Raw genomic sequence first — 17,773 nt, forward strand, 5'->3', positions numbered from 1 at the left:
GTTCGCATTGCTTGGTTGAATTTTTGAGTTCCATAGTGTCGACGAGGAAAGCAGCATATAAAATCAAATCTGGTGTCAAAAGGTATAACATAAAATCCCCAAGTTTTTCGTGTAAAATAATGTCATTCCAAACAGCAATCCACAAATCATCTCAACATTCTGCCAGCATACAAATATATATTATGCTTACAATTTGGCTACTATATTACATCTACACAGAATAAGGCATAACAAGTTTGCTACAAAAGTGTGATATTTGTTATTTAAGATGACAAGTTCATCATCAACAAATTTACATAATTGAAAGAAGTTAAGGGAAAAAAAAACAGAAGCAATCCTTTTGGATCCAAATAAAAGCGCTCCCATCTCAACCTCTTTTTAAGTCCACCTCAGTGAGTGTACATCATGGGGTAAGCAAAGCATTCAGCACATCATATCTGCACATATTTACCATTCCTGAATGATACCAACAAAGACAAAATTTAAGTACAAAGTTGACATATATCAACCTCTGATGCTGTGCTATGCTTGGTTTATCAAATTTCTATACGACACCTGATGTCGTAAGCATACAACTAAGAAAAATATGTCGATCAACCAGATGCAACCGAAGTATTGTAGATTAAGCAATGGCTATGCGTCTAGAGATTACGAGTAGCGTTGTATATGTCAATACAAAAGATGGGTGCTAAAAGTTCTAATCTCTGATCGTTAACATGCAATCCAAGACAGATTGTAGATTCACTGAAACCTCAGCAAACAAACTGGAGATTGGATTTAAATGGCATGTTTTAGAAACTCATTCCAGGGTTGCCACAACGATTCTTACAAATGGAACCTGATATGGCCAACATTTGAGGCCAATTGAGATACACAATGCAAATCCCAATCAGCTGGACCCTCCCCGTCAGCATGAGCCGGAGAGAATAATATTCCCCAATATTTCTTGTTCCAAGAAAATTCTCCTCTACTCTATAAATAGAAGTTCATTTTTTATCCTTGCATAAGACCTCAAGATGAATTGAATGTCGAAGGAGCATCCACCTCCTCAAACTCCACGAAGGACTCGTGTAAGGTAAGTCATCCAAAAGGAGAATCCACCTCCTCAAACTCCAGTTCTCAATATGTGACAGCCTTCCGAAAGTGTCACAACAGTTTGGGCCCTTAAAACAGTGTCACATAAAACCGAGATCAAGAACTCCCTCGAGAACATGTCAATGAGAAGTCTCCTCATCAGACCCTTGTGATGATGACCAGCAGTCTTAGGGGCAACATATGCTTGAGGCTGGACCTCGCTTGAAGGTCCAAGGGCACACACATCCACTTGCCCAAGTCGACAAGATGATTGTTGTCCAGTTGACCGCATTAAAGATGGTCATCATCCAATCGGTCGCTTCGTCAAGTTGATCATCCTGAATTTTGATGCCATAATGTCAAGGCAACCACAACAAAATCAAGTTGGTCACATCATCATGTTGCTCCTGCCTTCACATTAGTGATCCCATTAAGATGGCCATCATCGAGTTGGTCACAATATCAAGCCACACATCTCGGTTCTAAGCAAGTCAGCAGGTTGCCTAACTTGCATTTAGTTGCATGACAAAGAAGGCAAGACATTTGCGGAGAAGATGCCAAAATCGGGGAGTTCCCCACTTGCCATCGACTTGCTCCCAACTTTACCATGTCGCGAAGCACGCTCGCTACCTACTGACGACTACACCCTTGAGTCAATTGTGCTATCAATATAATTGCTTCTTCAAGCCGACCATGACATCAAGTTGATCATGCTTCGATCATGTCCTAAAGTCGATCGTTGTGTCTGCAAGTTGATCACGACCTCATGGAAATTGCATCTTCACACTGACCACGTCCTTAAGTCATACATACCCTCAAATAGGTCGTGCACTCAAGATGGTCACACTATCAAGATGGTTGCATCTCCAAGTCAACTCCTTGTTCAAAATGACTGCACCCTCAAGTCAGTTGTCCTCAAGTCAACCGAGCTCCCAAGTCGATCATCCTTAGTTCAGACACACCATCACATTTGTTGTGCCTTCAAGTTGGTCCTCCTTATGTCAATGGCAACCTAATAGTAGACCTGGTGGTCTCCTTCCCTAATAGTAGACCTCTAGTAGCATTTTTCTTCCTCCCCCATGGCGATATACCAATACTACAACAATCCTATAGATTATTCAAATTGTTCTAGACTGAGATTAAATCCTTGGTCCAATAATAGCCTTGGACATCTATCCTCTAATTTTTCCTCCTAGGCAACAGGACCCTAGTAAACACTTGGCCTAGAACCTTCTTATTTTGCTTGAATAGCTACTTCTTGGATATTTGATATTTTTGAGTGCAAAATTTCTTTCTTAAGTCTACATCACTAACTAAGAAAACATTAAACTACTACCTTGCACTTTAATTGTAAATTCATCATGTTAATTTAAAAAACACTTAAAAGACATTAAAATCTCCGATTAACATGATCCAGCAGGAATCATGATAGAGTATCTATATCTTGAATCTTGACACCCATTATTCTGAGAGAACCTTTAATTTTTAATTTCTTAGTAAGATCTATTACATAAACCAAATTTCTCTTGTAAAAAAAAAGCACCATAGTTGTATGTCATCACATCAAAATCCAGAATTTTGGTGTGAAAAAACTTCCTACTCAACTTAGAGCAAAATATCTAGATAAGAAATCAAATAATTGTAAATGCCAATCTCAGATACACGGACTCAAGGACCATTATATGTTTATTGTACTAAGGATTCATTGTGGAAAATCAAGCAATCAAATCTTTGATGGTCATACCTGTCTAATAAAGGATTCTGTTGTCAATAATGTCAAGCTTGCAACATAAATCAGTTACTAGTTAATCCAAGTCAAAATGAAAAAAAAAAATGAATTGGTGCCGACTGCTAATGAGGTCACGCTCAATCTTACTCAACCAACTACAATGGTTCCTATTTTGGTTCCTTATTAGCTGGCTTAGTTCTATCAGATCAACGATACTTTCTAAGCCCAAACATCTCATGCAGAATCTTATCATCTATAATGCCTTAATATCAATTTCTCAGCAGAAACAAAAGTAAGTAGAAGGAAAACCCAGAGCGACTTTAACTAATAGTCTGAGGCAAAAATATCCAAGAAAAGGAAAGACATCATCTAGTAAACCACATATTATTTTGGAGATAAAATATCACAAAAGGCTTATAGGACTGATAATACCGCATTTTCGTCTCGTTGGTGAAACATAGTGTAAAAGACTAGAGTACAATTATGCAAGTATAGTTAAATTCATAAATTTCATTTAGATGACTATTTCTCTATTTGTGATGCATCTTGTCATTTCCTTCTGAACTGTAATAGGTTTAAAACAATCCCCCCTGAATAAATTTACTGTGACTACCTATTGGGCACCAAGTTTAGATAATTAACATCAGGTCTGAAACAGCCATAAAATTCATATATTGCATGGTGCCGACCAAACTTCATTTGCAAAAGTGAGGTTGGTCAAGATTCCTTCGACATTGAAAATACTAGAAAAAAAAAACTAAAACATGCTATTCATTACTAAAAAATTTGCAAGTCACAAGATGGATGACTTGTAATTTGTCATGCCTATTGTGATCAAATCTTTTCATGATTTCCTTCTTTCATTTGCATCTTCACCAAGGTTGTTTCTACTTTCTAATACACCAATTATTCAATGTTACTGATTTTAACAAGCAATGGATAGCTTTATTTCATAACATATAGTAATGCCCAACATGCATAATAAATACATACATCAGGATGATTATAATATCATCTAATCATGTGAAGTTATCAGCAAACTGATAAATTTGACTAATTATGACTTGCTCAACCTGATAGAAGTGGGACACAAATACACTAGTGTTTAGTACCATAAAAATGCTATACTCCTAATTCCTAATATCAATATATCATCTAATCATAAGTGAAGCAATCAGCAAACTGCTAAATTTGACAAGTATGACTTGCTAAACCAATGAGAGGTGGGACAAATATGTACTACCTTTAGTGATTAATACCAGAAGCATGTCCAGATTTTTGGATGAAGCTCAGTTAGGACTGGAAGTTGCACAACAAGGTGCCGATGAAGTCCCATCACTTGGATGACTGTCAACACGATTCCCAGTAACCCCTTCGTTATTCACTTCTGAAGCTGAGTGAACTTCAGCATCATGAAATGTGAAAACATTGGTTCTATTTTCTCTTGTCTCTAGGCGATCTACCATGCGTGAGGATGTATCAACACCAGCATTAACGTCACTCCTAGCTTCTGAACCAAGATCTGCCACAGAACTGTTACGAGAAAAGAGCCTCTCCCTCCATCCTCGAGTACTCTTGGTGATAGACTCTTTATACCTAATTCGCAGTAAAATGCATGTTCCAATTCCTCACACCTTCTAGGCAACTGAAAAATAGCAAATAAACTTTGATATACCTCATCGAAACAGAATTCAAACGAGATCTCAGAGATTCTGAGAAAGATTGCAAATCTGATGGTCCTGGTCTGTCATGAACAATTGGAGAAGACTGGCCAGCAAAGGTCCTGTATAAAAAATGACCATGATATGGATGTCCTATAAGGTAAAAAAATGAGAGAAAAAAGCTAGACATAAATATATAGACATATGATCCCAAAGAGCACCTGCTAGCGGAAAGTCTGGGCCTGCTCTGGCTGGTAGTAATTTCAGTAGCTATTGCAGCACTCCTCTCACCTTGAGCTAGATTTATATGTGTTCCTTGGCTTGAAGATTCCTCTGTTGGAGCATTTAGAACAGATGATGGGCTGGCAGAAATTATAGCAGGGATCGATTCATTATCTCCTCCTTGTGCCGAAGAAGATTGATAGCCAATATAGGGTGCATTTTGATGTGGAGAGAAAACCAGAAACTGTGAGTGCCGATGATGAGATCCTCCCCTACCGCGATGCCCTTCTCTCCTAGAAATATGATGCACTCTTCCCATCGCCGCAGCAGCCGCTAAATGCTGCATTATGCGCTCTTCAAGTTCTGTGTCATTTCCACCCAACTGCAATATGGATCATAGAACTTTTAATCATCTGTAATTTAATTAGATGCACTACAAAGAAAAAAAATCAACAGAATCACCCACATGCTGCAGGTCAAAATCTCCAAGTGCTGGGTGACGAAATATAGTTGCAGTTCGTGTTTGGTTTATTCTAATGTTCCTCTCACGTTCCACAGCCTCAAGGAGTTCCTGGCTGCCATAATCAGCATCAAATACTCAACTGATCAGAACAACTTCATTTTTGAAACGAGTAAAATATATCCCACAATAATGTGTTGCATCAAATTAAACCTTGTCGGATCCTTCAAAGAGATAGACTGCCAGCACATAGGACATTGAGAACTTCTCTGACACCTGCAAGCAAAAATCTTCCATGAAAATTATACATTTAGTGGATATTGACAATTCATGCAACATACACCTTTTGCACCTCCGAGTTTCAAAAGGAGAAGAAAAAGAAAGGCACACCATAAATCATAGAGACTTAGTGGATTTCATCATATATGCAGGTGGTAACTACATTCAGCATTGTAAATACCCAACATGCAGCAACATTCAGCAAAACGAAAAGCAATAGAACTTAACCTAGCTTACAAAAAGAATTGGAATTTACACCAAGAACAAGAAAAGTAATTTCATAATGACCAAACATAAGAAACAGATAGCACATGCTTAGTGAGGTGAAAAGAGTAACATAACAACGTCTTGTTCATTTGACCGTAAAATGCTCCAAAAGGACAATGGTCATGACCCTACACATACCTGACTAATCGGTTCTCCACCTACAGACACATAACACAGGAAACAAAGATAACTAGTAGAAGAGACTATACCACTCGAGAATGCACTGGAGATGGAACTCATGCTTGCATCCAGTAACCTAAACGAGCAACATTAAATGTAAAACAATAAGAAAATTAGTCAGATCGATGGAAAGAAACCGTAAAACTATCATCACTGCGGAAAGGTCCACCGAACCACATACCGTCGAAGGATCGCTCTCACAGAACTCTTCAAGACAAATGCTGCAGGCGTCATCGCAAGAATCTTGGATGCCCCCTTCGACAAAAGCAGCAGCTGAGGACAGATGTTTCTCCATCTTCGCAGTCTCCTCCTCCATCGCTAAACACGACAAGAGAAAGAAAAGGAAAACAGACCCTCAAATCGATTAATAGCCGTAAACCGGTGAATATCTAACACGTGTCACCACTAAAATTCCACCAATACGAATCATCGACAATCACCAAGCACATAATATTCCTATAGAATTCATTGAAATTCAACCAAAATAACAAGGCGTAATCATCAACCCCGTATAGTCCAGCATCTTCAGCCATAATTGTTGCGATTCGATCAAGAACCAGAAAAACCGAGGCGTAAAGAAGGGGAAAACAAATCAAATCAGATCCCCGAGGCAAGATCGATAAACACGGAGGAATGAAGCTATACCGAAGGCGAATCGCCAAAGATCAGAGCCGGAATCGACGAATCGAGGGTTCTCCGGCTCGAAATCAGGAGAGGCGCGAGGCGACTCGTTGGGGGGGGGGGGCGGCGATGGGGGAAACCCTACGGATGGAGGGAGACGCTCTGTTCGCTCGTCCCCTCTTCCCTTCACGCTCAGGAAGGAGATGAGGAAGAAGAAATTGTAGGAGAGCGCATCGATTGGGCTAATAATTAGCGAACGAATCAGAGGCAAAGGCGGCCTTCTTTTCCACCGTTTGACCGGCTCAGCGAATGGGGTAGGGTGGGAGCGAATTCCAACGGCGGTCGCAATAAGCATGCGGGCCCAAGAGCCCCAACCGATCGATTGGAGCAAACGGTGCGCCCGACGTGGGTCCCGACGCTGTTATTGGATGGCAGGGGTCGCCTTCGCGTGGGGTCCGCGCACACCCACTAGGAGCTAACACATTATTATTATTATTAGAATATTGTCTTATTTTTAGAATACTGTTGGTAGATAAAATTTATCCTTAATAATGTTTGTTATATGCCATAAGAGTCATAAGACCAAAGTTTTCGTTTATATTTATTATTATTATTATTATTATTATTAGAATATTTGTATTATTTTTAGAATACTATTGGTAGACAAAATTTATCCTTAATAATGTTATATGGCATAAGACCAAAGTTTCCGTTTATATTTATTATTAATGTGGGCCGGCTGTATAATGTATGTGACCAAGAGATGTCCCACATGGAACCGTGTCATAATGTTAACGATGAGGGCCATTAAATACACGTATTAGTAAGTCAAGCCTTTCTACATAAGATCATGTTCACAAGTCACGTGTTTAACCTATATTTCATTTGAGGGTCTTTGTGTTCAAAGGTCATAAGTCATATAATTTCATTTCATTATTTAAATTAAAATTCCTTCATAAGTCTTTATATATATATATATATATATATATATATATATATATATATATATATATATATAATCTCTATCAAATTTCATGGGATGATTTTTTCTTATGAAAAATAAATAAAAAAAATTGAAGGAATTTTAATTTAAAATAATTAAAATTATGCATGTGTTGTTGAACGCAACAGAGTGAGTTTGATGGATGTGTACATCGATTGATTTTGTGATTCGAGTTATTATAACAAACACTTGTAGGAAAGAAAAGAATGTCCATCTTTTTTGCTTGCAGAACCACCACCGGAGTCCTTCCACTTCTTCCCTCAACCCTTCATCGTCCCCATCTCACTTCTTAGTAACAGTCACAGCAGAACAGTAGGAAAAGATCCGACCCTCTCTCTCTCTCTCTCTCTCTCTCTTTTGCAGAGTCTGTTCTCATTGACTCCTTTGCGAGAGGCTTCGCCAAAACCCAGCGCCGTAGAACTTCGCCACCATCTCCTTCTCTAGTTCCGCGAACTCCGGCGACAGCGATTTCGCCAGCCATGGCTCCTCGGAGCCGGAGCTCGCTAGGGGGAACCCGCCAAGGTAAAGACTGAGGTCGTCGTCATCGTCGTCAAAGGCGTCGACCTCTGGCCTCCAAATGCTGGATTTGGTCTTCGCGGCCCTGGGCCAGCGTTTCCGCCACCGCCGCACGAGCCCCGCCGGCACCACGACGATGAGGTTCGCGAGGCCACAGGGGCAGCAGCAGATTGCCGCGCACCCAGCCGCGGTGGAACCGGCCACCTCCGCCAGCCGGGGCCCTGGCTTTTGCGGCTCCTTGATGATCAGCGTCCGCCGGCGGGTCTCGGGAAAGGTAGCGGCAGGGAGGGCGGGCGTCGCCGGCGAAGGACGGAGGGGAGGTCGGACCGACTTCTGCGCCATCTTCCCCCTTCCTCCGATCGTAATCAGACGGTTCGAACGCCGGAAACAAGCGATCTCATACAATAAACGTCTCACCTGGCGAAGCGGCGTTCTGATGGCAGGGTGGCACCATGCTCAGGGATTCCGATTCCGGCGATCTCGCTTTCCTCCGCCGGCAATTTCGGGAAATGGAGAACGAGAGGGAAGGCAAATCGAAACGTGAAGCGAACGCAAGAAAGTTCCGCGAGCGCGACAGGGGAGACCGGAGAGGAACCGCCATTTTATAGTCGACTCGGTTCGAGAGCACACCCTTGGCCACGTCACCCCGTGTGGAGAAAGAGAAAGGCGGACCCCACAGAGCGGGAAGCAGTGTGTTTCGCGTGTACGAATATGCTATCAGGAGAGATCGTTGACCGAGATGTCCAAATGCCGAGTCGGATTCGCCTCGTCACACGTCAGATCGACGCGACCGGTCGGTCGGCAGTCTTGCCCCGCGGCGTTCACGCGACACGTGCGGGAAAAAAAAAAGGAGAAAGAAGATAAGGTTGACTTGGAATTCATGCCGCTGCTCTCTGTGTTCAAAACCGACTGCCGTGCATGTGTTTGTGTTTGTCTGTTCCTTGCTCAGACAAGAAATGTGGACAGGGTTGAAACTACTGACCTGGAAACCAGAAAAATCCATGGCATCTTTCGTAGACTTGTTAGGTCGCAACTTAAAATGTCCTAAAGCCGGGATGATACCATCGGCACACCTTTCGGTGGCACGAATGATGATGAGGGTAATAATAACGACGATACTCGGGCTGATGTCACCTATCTCAAATGACGTCCCTTGCCTCGATTAACCCGACAACACTCGATCGAACGGATCAGAACGTCGATCGAGACGCATTAACACTCTGCCAAAGCTCATTTCTTCACGCCACGTCAACACAAAGTCAGACGCTACCAGCCTGCCCCTGCAAGCGGGCAACTCAGGATACAGTAAGCTTCCCTATAAATACACCTCTCGTTCATCAGGAGGGGGGGAAGGGCAGATAACAAACTCCACTCCACATCACTAACTTGATCGTTGGAGGGGTCGAGCCGAGCACCTCGGCCCGACCTTCGTGCAGGTGCGAGTCCGAAGGTTCCCTCCGGACGCCCAGGCGAGGAGTTCTTGCCCGGAAGAGACGGTCACACCATCTCGATCGGACGCCGCACCCGACCCCCTTAGCGGGTTCGAGGAACGCCGTACAAGATCCCCGCCCATTCGGACCCGAACCAAGCCGTGTTGGCCCCGAGGCCACGACATAAAGTTGTTTACACTAACAGATTGGCACTAGAAGGAGGGCCCGAATGTCGAGGGATCCTAACCCCGACGAACTCCCTGCCGAGGGATCATTCTTAACAGGGGCACAGGCCGAGCGCCCATTGCGTGACGGGCCGCGGGCAGACGACCTGGTCACGACCTCGGAATGCTACTGGCGTTTATTCAACAACCCTGGTTTGCTTCCGCCCGAGGGCGCTCCGAGCGTCCCTTCGCCTGTGTCACCCGAGGCCTTTTACGACCTCGCACACCAAGTCCGAACTCTAACGGGTATGGTACAAACCATCATCCCGCTCGTTTCACATCTGACGCACCCGCCTATGATTCAACCACTGCGGCAACAAGAGCCACCCGTTCAGGCCCACACGTCGCTTCCAGAGTTCCCTACTCCGCCTCAGGTCCGATCACCCCCCCCGGGTTCGAGTTATGGAAAACCCGAGTGGCCGCTCGGAACCCGAGGTTTTATCTTCGGATTAAATGGACTCCCTGCGAGCCCAGCTACGCTTTCTTAGTAGCGGCTCGACGAAGTAGAGAAGGAGGTTCGCAACTCAAAAGGAGAGCTCGGGGAGGACGCACACCAAGAGTCTCCGTTCGCGCCCGAGATACAGAATCAGACAGTCCCCTCGAACTTCCGGCTCCCTTCTTTGGACGCATACGACGGCTCCACTGACCCAGTGGACCATGTTGCCGCTTTTCCGTGCCCAACTGGCACTGTATGGAACTTCTGACGCTTTAATGTGCAAGGCGTTTCTCACGACTCTGAGGGGGCCGGCCCGCACATGGTACAGCGGCCTGAAGACCGAGACGATCGTCTCCTTTGACCAGCTCGTCAAGGACTTCGAGCTCAACTACTTGGCCTACACCCGGCCAAAACTGACTGTTACACTGCTTCTCGGATTCAACCAAAGAGAGGATGAGCCCCTCTCCCATTTTGTGAATCGCTTTACAACACAAATCCGGGGGTGGCCGGACGCTCATCCCTCTCTGTTGGTGCAGGCGTTTATCACAGGCCTGCGACCTTCCAGATTCTACTGGTCCCTCGTGGAGCGACCCCCCACCACAGTACCAGATATGCTCCAGCGGGCTAACCAGCACATCTGGGCTGAAGCTTGGGTGGTCGCAAGGAAGAGGAGCGACTCTGGGCGACGGGCTCCATAGAAGCAGTCAAGCACCCGTGGTCGCTATCCGGTGTAATCCTTGTGAAAGGAATCTAGCCCCTGCCTCAGTCTCGTATAAGTGAAGGCTCTGTGTCTACCTGACTACCTCTCGGCTCGCGGTTAACTTCGGCTTAACCTTCTTTTTGCATTCGCACGGCTCGGTCATAGATTGCCCGAGTCCACCTCAGCGCGGCCTGCCCGCCTGGGCCGTGTCCCTCGGTCGTAGTCTGCCCGAGTCCACACCTGCGTGGCCTGCCCGCCTGCATCGTGCTCCTCGGCCCCATGCTTCCCGAGACACACCTGCGCGGCCCGCCCGCCTGTGTCGTGATCCTCGGCCCCATGCTTCCCGAGACACACCTGCGCGGCCCGCCCGCCTGTGTCGTGATCCTCGGCCCCATGCTTCCCGAGACACACCTGCGCGGCCTGCGTCGTGCTCCTCGGCCCCATGTTTCCCGAGACACACCTGCGCGACCTGCCCGCCTGCGCCGTGCTCCTCGGTCGAACGTTGTTCGAGACCACGACCTCTGCTCGGCTTCCCGACTGAGTTGTACTCCTCGGCTCCCCGGCCCCATAACCCGAGACACACCTGCGTGGTCTGCCCGCCTGCGTCGTGCTCCTCGGCCCCATGTTTCCCGAGACACACCTGCGCGGCCAGCCCACCTGCGTCGTGCTCCTCGGCTCCTCGGCCCCATGACCCGAGACACACCTGCGCGGCCAGCCCGCATGCGTCGTGCTCCTCGGCTCCATGCTCCCTGAGATCGCGTCTGCGCGGCCAGCCTACCTGAAGGCAAAAGCCATGCATCAGACTCCCCTTGCAGCGACCGACGCATAGCTTCCTTCGGGGGGGAATATGATGAGGGTAATAATGGCGACGAGACTCGGGCTGACGTCACCTACCCCAAATGACGTCCCTTGCCTCGATTAACCTGACAGCACCCGGTCGAACGAATCGGAACGCCGACCGAGGCGCATTAACACCTTGCCAAAGCTCATTTCTTCACGCCACACCAACACAAAGTCAGACGCTACCAGCCTGCCCCCTGCAAGCGGACAGCTCAGGACGCAGTAAGCTTCCCTATAAATACACCTCTCGTTCATCAGGGGGGGGGGGGGGGGGGGGGGGGCGGGAGGGCAGATAACAAACTCCACTCCACATCACTAACTTGATCGTCGAAAGGGTCGAGCCGAGCACCTCGGCCTAACCTTCGTGCAGGTGCGAGTCCGAAGGTTCCCTTCGGACGCCCAGACGAGGAGTTCTTGCCCGGAAGAGACGGTCACACCACCCCGATCGGACGCCGCACCCGACTCCCTTAGCGGGTTCGAGGAACGCCGTACAACATTCCCGCCCATTCAAACCCGAACCAAGCCGTGTTGGCCCGAGGCTACGGCATAAAGTAGTTTATACTAACTAACAAATGATGTTAGGGGTGATCTTTACAATTCTGTGTATACCACTAAGGTGAACCAATATGTATAGATAAGGACCCAATATGTTTCATCAATTAAAGCCAGGATCGTTCGATTTGGTATGTGAAGATTATAGCCAAGCGCAGAACCAATAAATTACATTGATTAAGGCCAAATGTGGAGAGAAGGAAGAAGGTGGAGTTCTTCTTCCTGGAGCTCAATTCTGCACTGCTGCCGCCGGCTTCGTCGTCAAGCCAAAACCAAAGGGGAACAGTGGGTCGTAGTTCTTATCACCGACGTTCATGGGGAGCTGCTCCACCGACTTGAACCAGGTGCGAGGAAGCTTTCCCGTGAACCCGAAGTCCCCGAAGAGGACGTCGGCCACCCCTTGACCTTCGGAGCCCGGCAGCCATGCAGCCACCAACGCGTCCATCACCGGGAGGTACGGCTCGATGACGACGGGCCGGCCGGAGATGAGTACCACCACGCACCGCACGGTGCCGCAGACCGTCTGGATCGTGCTCGGGCCTGGTTCGGGAATGGTGAGGTTGAGGCTGTCGCCCGCGGTCTCGGCGTAGGGTGGCTCCCCGACGACGACAATGGCGTAGGAGAAGTGATTACTCTGCACGAGATCAGCATCGGGCTTCTCGGAGAACACGACATTGGTTGCCGGGTGAACCGTGGATCTAATGGCGTCCAGGATTGTGGTACCTGCAAAGAAGAACATGAGCTTGGATCACTAGGCAGTAGCTGATACAGCAACCATGAAATGCGAGAGAGAGAGAGAGGGAGAGAGAAGCAAGGGGAAGAATCGGGACAAACCACCGGTGATGTTGCCACTGCCTCCTTGCCACTCTATAGTCCAACCGCCACACTGGTAACCTATGTTATCAGCATGACTTCCGGCGACGAGGATCTTATCAGCCTTCTTAGGCAAAGGCAGCAATGGCTCGTTGCTCGATTTCCCATTTTTCAGCAGCACCAGTGACTTCCTGACGGCTTCTCTTGCCAATTCCCTATGCTCCTGCGGGCATCCAAGGAGTTGTGTCAGGAGAAACTGCTGCATTGTATCTTCTAAATCATCTCTGACCGCAAGCGAAGGAAACAACAGCAGCAGACATTACCTGTTTCCCGATTTGATCGCCTAAGCTGGGATCAGGCAGAGGGTTCTCGAAGAGGCCTAAGACAAATTTCACCCTCAAGATCCTTCTTACGGCATCGTTGATTCGTTTCATCGGGATAACCTTTTGATTCACGAGATTCGTCAGAGTACCAATGAACGCAGGATAGTCATATGGAACCATCACCTGTAAAGAGCGCACAGCATCAACGAGAACGTCAGCCTTTGCCACAGCATCAACAAGAACATTAATGCTACTCTTCAGGATCAGCTCACCATATCAAGGCCTGCAGTAATGGAAGCTTGAACAGAGTAGGTGTAATTTGCACCAGGCGGAGTGGTGATCCGGTCGATGCCCTGCCAGTCTGAGATCACAAACCCCTGATGGCATATTCCAGACAGCGTGAGTAAAAGGGGAACAGATACGGTGTGACAGAGAAAACCACATACATCCCCCCTACCTTGAAACCAAGCTTCTTCTTGAGGTGGCCGGTGACCAGGCGACGGTTGGCATGCATTTTAACTCCATTCCAGCTTGAATAGGAGACCATGACGGTGGACACACCCTTGGCGATGGAGTCGATGTAAGCAGGCATATGAATGCCGAGGAGTTCGTGGGCATCGATGATAGTGTTGTTCTCATCGATTCCTTTCTGCGTCCCACCATCGCCAACGAAGTGCTTGGAGCAAGCTGCCACGTTGTTCCTGACACAAAAGAAGATAGAGAAACCACGAGAAGGAATTATCTTCCGCCGCAGACGATCAAAATGCCGCATGATACGTCCGACCCAGTGAGCAGAAGGTGGACGAGAAGAATCCTTACTTTCCTGCAACATAGGGAAAGTCCTTGGCGTAGTTCGGAGGGACATCTCCCTGTAAACCAGGAATGAGTTGTGTCATCGCCTGCACAACCCTGTGGTCCTCGCTGTAGCTCTCGTAGCACCTGCCCCATCTTGGATCCCTACAAACCTGATGAGCAAGAACAAGCAAGATACAGTAAAACAGCAGAGGAAGCGTGTTTCTACTGTTCCGATTCGATCGTAGTCCAGAATCGCTTACCGCAATGCAAGGCGCAAAAGCATAAGGAATGCCGGTCGCTCGAACTTCGAGTGCGGTTGCCGCACCAATCCTCTTCACGAGTCCAGGATCCCTGCGGATCATGATTTCCGAGTATAATGTCAAGCTCAAGAATCCAAGAGAGGTTATAGTTTCTGATCAACAGAACATGGAGAAATCTAAACCCAGAGAGCAGCTATCAACGTGCTTGCCTTGTGGCTCCGAGGCCAATGTTGTGAGGAAATATGGTTGCATTGTAGACATTGTTGTGGCCGTGAACGGCATCGATCCCATAAATCATGGGAATTCCCAAGCGTGTTGACAGGCAGGCCTTCTGAAACGTAGTGATCATCTCCACCCAATCCTTGGCAGAGGCCTGAGGAGCAGGAACGCTTCCCCCTCCACTGAGTATGCTGCCTGTATGACGTCTCCTCTCGTTGTGTCACATTACATTTGTACGACTGAATGTACGATGAACGCATCAGTTAGCACTCTCACCTATAAAGTAGTCTTTCAAGACTCGAGAGGAGGCGTTTGCTCGCTCGATTTGTGTCATCTGACCGATCTTCTCAGCGAGAGTCATGCGCTTCATCAGATCTTTTATTCGAACATTCACCGCCTGTTTAGGATCTTTGTACTTCATATATTCTGCTTGTGTAGTCGCTGCCCAACACAATAGGAACACGAGCCCCAGCATTGGTATCCGGCGAGCTGCCATCTTGACGCGAATCCTTTCGACGAGAACCTGATCTCACGATTCATGAAATGAGAAGAAAGACAGCAAAAGATGAAGGAACATGCAAAAGGGGTTGAGCCAAAAACCGAGAGTTGTGATACGATCAAGCAAGTCAAAAACCGAGAGTTGCAGAGGAAAGCTGAAGAACGAGAGCGGCAACACTATTGCGTAAGAGAAAATAGCAGGCACCGATGGTAGGACGCCAAACACCACCAAACCAGGAGAGCAAGGAATGCGACGAACGATCATGACAAAACCGAAAAAAAGCTGATGCCTTTCTCGAGTACTTTCTCCGTTGGTTGAGAAAGCATAAATTCCGAATTCTTTGCTTGACATTGTGACAATGGTAACACATGCAAAATCATAAAAGGGGCTATTGGTCCGAGAAGAAACATTTGGGGAGAAAGTGGACACTACTATCTTGTGGTTCTTAACACAAATAATAAGCTTAACTCGAGAAATCCATGCTATCTTATTCGAAATTTGTTCCTCGTAAGATCTGAAGGGTGGGGGGGGGAGAAGAAAAATCACCATCAAAACACATTTCTTTCCTAAACAAAAGAGACAACTTTAACGACAAGAAAGCAATCCGGAGACCCAAAATATTTCCAGAAAACCTGAAATTTGACATCGAGAAAAGGGTGACAACAGTACTCACAGGAGAATTCAGGTGGAGGACAGAAGACCCTGCAAAACCAATTCTGAATGGGAGAAGCGAGATTACAGCGTTGAAATGGTTAACAAACGTTTATCTTTAAAGACGATGATGCAGAGGATCGTGTTGGTTTAGCGCCTCAAGATTGGGAGATTGGTTTAGCGCGTCTATCGGTCGAGAAAACAAGCCCCGAATTATAGGGACTCTCTTATAGTAAAATACCATAGTGTAATAGAAAAAAATATCTTTAATACTTTATATCAAATTCAAAAATAAATAATTACATAAAAATTATTATTTATATGGATTCGGCCATATATATTATATTATGCCCTCCACTCTCCCCGCGGGGGTGATGGTAAACCAGTGCTCCTCCCGAGAGGAATGGAGACTACCGGTTAAGGCAGCGGACCTTCTCGATCCCTTCTTAAGCATCTCCTCCTGCTCTCTTGTTCCGCCACTCCTCGATGTGGGACAAAAGATACATCTTATTACACTAAGAGCGGAGGAAGAGTGGAAGCAAAACAAGGAACCTTCTCTTTCCTCTCCCCTGAGAAGACCCGAGTAGAACAAGGATGAAAAGGTATAACCTCCCAAGGAACCACGAAGAAGGTATAACCTTGCAAGGCACACCACCAACGTGAGCACACCTAAAGGAGGAGTTCTTCTTCTTCGTCTATTTATGCCTCCACGCATGAGCCTCTTGGCACAGCATCCATCTTCGTTCTCCCAAACGCATCCCACAGAGAAGAGAGGCTAGGCTCATGGAGAGAAGGCCTACGGCTGCTAGAGGGCAACGCGCCTACGACAATTTTGTTCCTTCGCATGAAGTGGTTCGAGAAAAGGATGCAGAGATTTTTCTTATCCAGCTTCCAGGCTCGCACTCTCTCTCTCTCTCTCTCTCTCTCCCTCTCCTCTGATCCTTAAAAGAGAGTTCTAATGGTGTTTCTTTACGCATGTAGGGTTCAAGAAGGAGGACATCAAGATTCAGATCAATGACTATGGCCAATTAAAGATCAGCGGGCAACGCCCTTTGGCTGACAACCGGTGGAGTCGCTTTCTAAAGGAGTTAAAGGTACCAGATTACTGCAATGTCAGCGAGATCAAAGCTAAGTTTGAGGACGGGCTGCTTTACATTATAAAGCCGATACTCGCCACCAAACCTGGCGCAGACGGAATGGCCCCGGAGACTACTACATTGGATGGAAAAGGCACGAGGGAGAAGAAAGCCGATGACGACAGTAAGAATGGCGTAAGCCAGAAGACGAAGACGAAGCCGAAACGAGAAGAGTCTGATGGCGGCGTCAACAATCAGTCAAACGAGAAGAAGGAATCGCTTGATGATGCAGGCAAAGATGTGCAGAAGGTCAGCGAGAAAGAGAGGGGTGGTCGAATCGAAGGGCCGAAATATAGTGGAAAGGTCGCAGCTAAACATGAAGGAGGAAGAAATGGCGCACGAATGACTGAAAGCAGGAAGGAGGAGGAGGCAGTGACGCCCGAACTAACTTCAGCTGAGCGTGGAAACATGAGGAGGAATCTGACGATTGTACGAGGATTTTACACGCGCAAACAGCTCATGTTGAATCCAGCATTAGCAGCAGCCATTGTGATCTTGGCGGGCGTAGTGTTGTTGTTTTATGTAACTCGTTAAAACAAGCAAGTCAATGCAGGTTCATAGCCGTGAGGCTCTGTAGCTGCTCGCTCCCATCTCAAGATGTAGCATTCATGACAGGTGCGTGCAAATGAAAGAAAGTGTAGCAGAGGGTGGGTGAGTGATTGTTTACGTGAAATGGCCCCTATGCATTCACTCTCTTGGAAAACATGTCTTCCAAAGAGACATTTGGTGAAATAAATATATATGGGGAATGGCTTCCAGAGAACGACGACAGTGGATCAAAGGCATGATGAATTTTGTAACCTTCCTGAACACACCTTGCAAAACCAGTTCTCGAGATTGATTTAAAATAGAAATTTTTGACGTGAGCGAGACTTGACCACAA

At 46.7% G+C, this 17,773-nt stretch overlaps 4 protein-coding genes across 6 annotated transcripts; 1 reads left to right on the forward strand and 3 right to left on the reverse strand.

The window, feature by feature from the left end:
* Positions 1-146: 146 nt before the first annotated feature.
* LOC135634092 (E3 ubiquitin-protein ligase RHF2A-like) lies at positions 147-6,829 on the reverse strand. 2 transcript variants are annotated; one of them, XM_065144289.1, is made up of 9 exons: positions 6,518-6,829; positions 6,054-6,190; positions 5,902-5,948; positions 5,360-5,422; positions 5,153-5,261; positions 4,686-5,068; positions 4,479-4,586; positions 4,047-4,399; positions 147-437 (listed from the first exon to the last, which is right to left on the reverse strand). In XM_065144289.1, the coding sequence occupies exons 2-8, from the start codon at positions 6,186-6,188 to the stop codon at positions 4,093-4,095; spliced, it is 1,152 nt and encodes a 383-aa protein (XP_065000361.1). In that variant the 5' UTR covers positions 6,189-6,190; positions 6,518-6,829; the 3' UTR covers positions 147-437; positions 4,047-4,092. The 2 variants fall into 2 exon arrangements, with proteins under 2 accessions (XP_065000361.1, XP_065000360.1); XM_065144288.1 differs by having other exon boundaries at positions 147-456.
* Positions 6,830-7,626: 797 nt separating this feature from the next.
* LOC135632262 (uncharacterized) lies at positions 7,627-8,579 on the reverse strand. Its single transcript, XM_065140677.1, has one exon. The coding sequence runs from the start codon at positions 8,352-8,354 to the stop codon at positions 7,869-7,871; it is 486 nt and encodes a 161-aa protein (XP_064996749.1). The 5' UTR covers positions 8,355-8,579; the 3' UTR covers positions 7,627-7,868.
* Positions 8,580-12,287: 3,708 nt separating this feature from the next.
* LOC103979784 (uncharacterized) lies at positions 12,288-16,147 on the reverse strand. Of its 2 annotated transcripts, none has more exons than XM_009395997.3 (10): positions 15,777-16,147; positions 14,881-15,127; positions 14,595-14,799; positions 14,386-14,476; positions 14,150-14,295; positions 13,788-14,031; positions 13,603-13,707; positions 13,331-13,513; positions 13,029-13,230; positions 12,288-12,917 (listed from the first exon to the last, which is right to left on the reverse strand). In XM_009395997.3, exons 2-10 carry the CDS (start codon positions 15,098-15,100, stop codon positions 12,424-12,426), a joined length of 1,890 nt encoding a protein of 629 aa, XP_009394272.2. In that variant the 5' UTR covers positions 15,101-15,127; positions 15,777-16,147; the 3' UTR covers positions 12,288-12,423. The 2 variants fall into 2 exon arrangements, with proteins under 2 accessions (XP_009394272.2, XP_064999662.1); XM_065143590.1 differs by lacking the exon at positions 15,777-16,147 and adding an exon at positions 15,205-15,326.
* A 319-nt stretch (positions 16,148-16,466) lies between these two features.
* LOC103979783 (inactive protein RESTRICTED TEV MOVEMENT 2) lies at positions 16,467-17,683 on the forward strand. Its single transcript, XM_009395996.3, has 2 exons — positions 16,467-16,649; positions 16,736-17,683. The coding sequence occupies exons 1-2, from the start codon at positions 16,538-16,540 to the stop codon at positions 17,422-17,424; spliced, it is 801 nt and encodes a 266-aa protein (XP_009394271.2). The 5' UTR covers positions 16,467-16,537; the 3' UTR covers positions 17,425-17,683.
* Positions 17,684-17,773: the final 90 nt, after the last annotated feature.

Source organism: Musa acuminata, chromosome BXJ3-3, assembly GCF_036884655.1.
Source record: "Musa acuminata AAA Group cultivar baxijiao chromosome BXJ3-3, Cavendish_Baxijiao_AAA, whole genome shotgun sequence".
Classification (NCBI taxonomy): Eukaryota; Viridiplantae; Streptophyta; class Magnoliopsida; order Zingiberales; family Musaceae; genus Musa; species Musa acuminata.

Excerpts from the sequence above, each read along its gene's own strand:
- LOC103979784 (XM_009395997.3), bottom strand. The coding sequence starts at position 15,100 with ATGGCAGCTCGCCGGATACCAATGCTGGGGCTCGTGTTCCTATTGTGT. Across the intron at positions 13,514-13,602 it reads TTACTGCAGGCCTTGATATG|GTGATGGTTCCATATGACTA; the intron begins GTGAGCTGATCC and ends CGCTCTTTACAG. Across the intron at positions 12,918-13,028 it reads CAGTGGCAACATCACCGGTG|GTACCACAATCCTGGACGCC; the intron begins GTTTGTCCCGAT and ends TCTTCTTTGCAG.
- LOC135632262 (XM_065140677.1), bottom strand. The coding sequence starts at position 8,354 with ATGGCGCAGAAGTCGGTCCGACCTCCCCTCCGTCCTTCGCCGGCGACG.
- LOC103979783 (XM_009395996.3), top strand. The coding sequence starts at position 16,538 with ATGGAGAGAAGGCCTACGGCTGCTAGAGGGCAACGCGCCTACGACAAT. Across the intron at positions 16,650-16,735 it reads TTTTCTTATCCAGCTTCCAG|GGTTCAAGAAGGAGGACATC; the intron begins GCTCGCACTCTC and ends TTACGCATGTAG.
- LOC135634092 (XM_065144289.1), bottom strand. The coding sequence starts at position 6,188 with ATGGAGGAGGAGACTGCGAAGATGGAGAAACATCTGTCCTCAGCTGCT. Across the intron at positions 5,423-5,901 it reads CTCCAGTGCATTCTCGAGTG|GTGTCAGAGAAGTTCTCAAT; the intron begins GTATAGTCTCTT and ends TTTTGCTTGCAG. Across the intron at positions 4,587-4,685 it reads CCCAGACTTTCCGCTAGCAG|GACCTTTGCTGGCCAGTCTT; the intron begins GTGCTCTTTGGG and ends TTTTTTATACAG.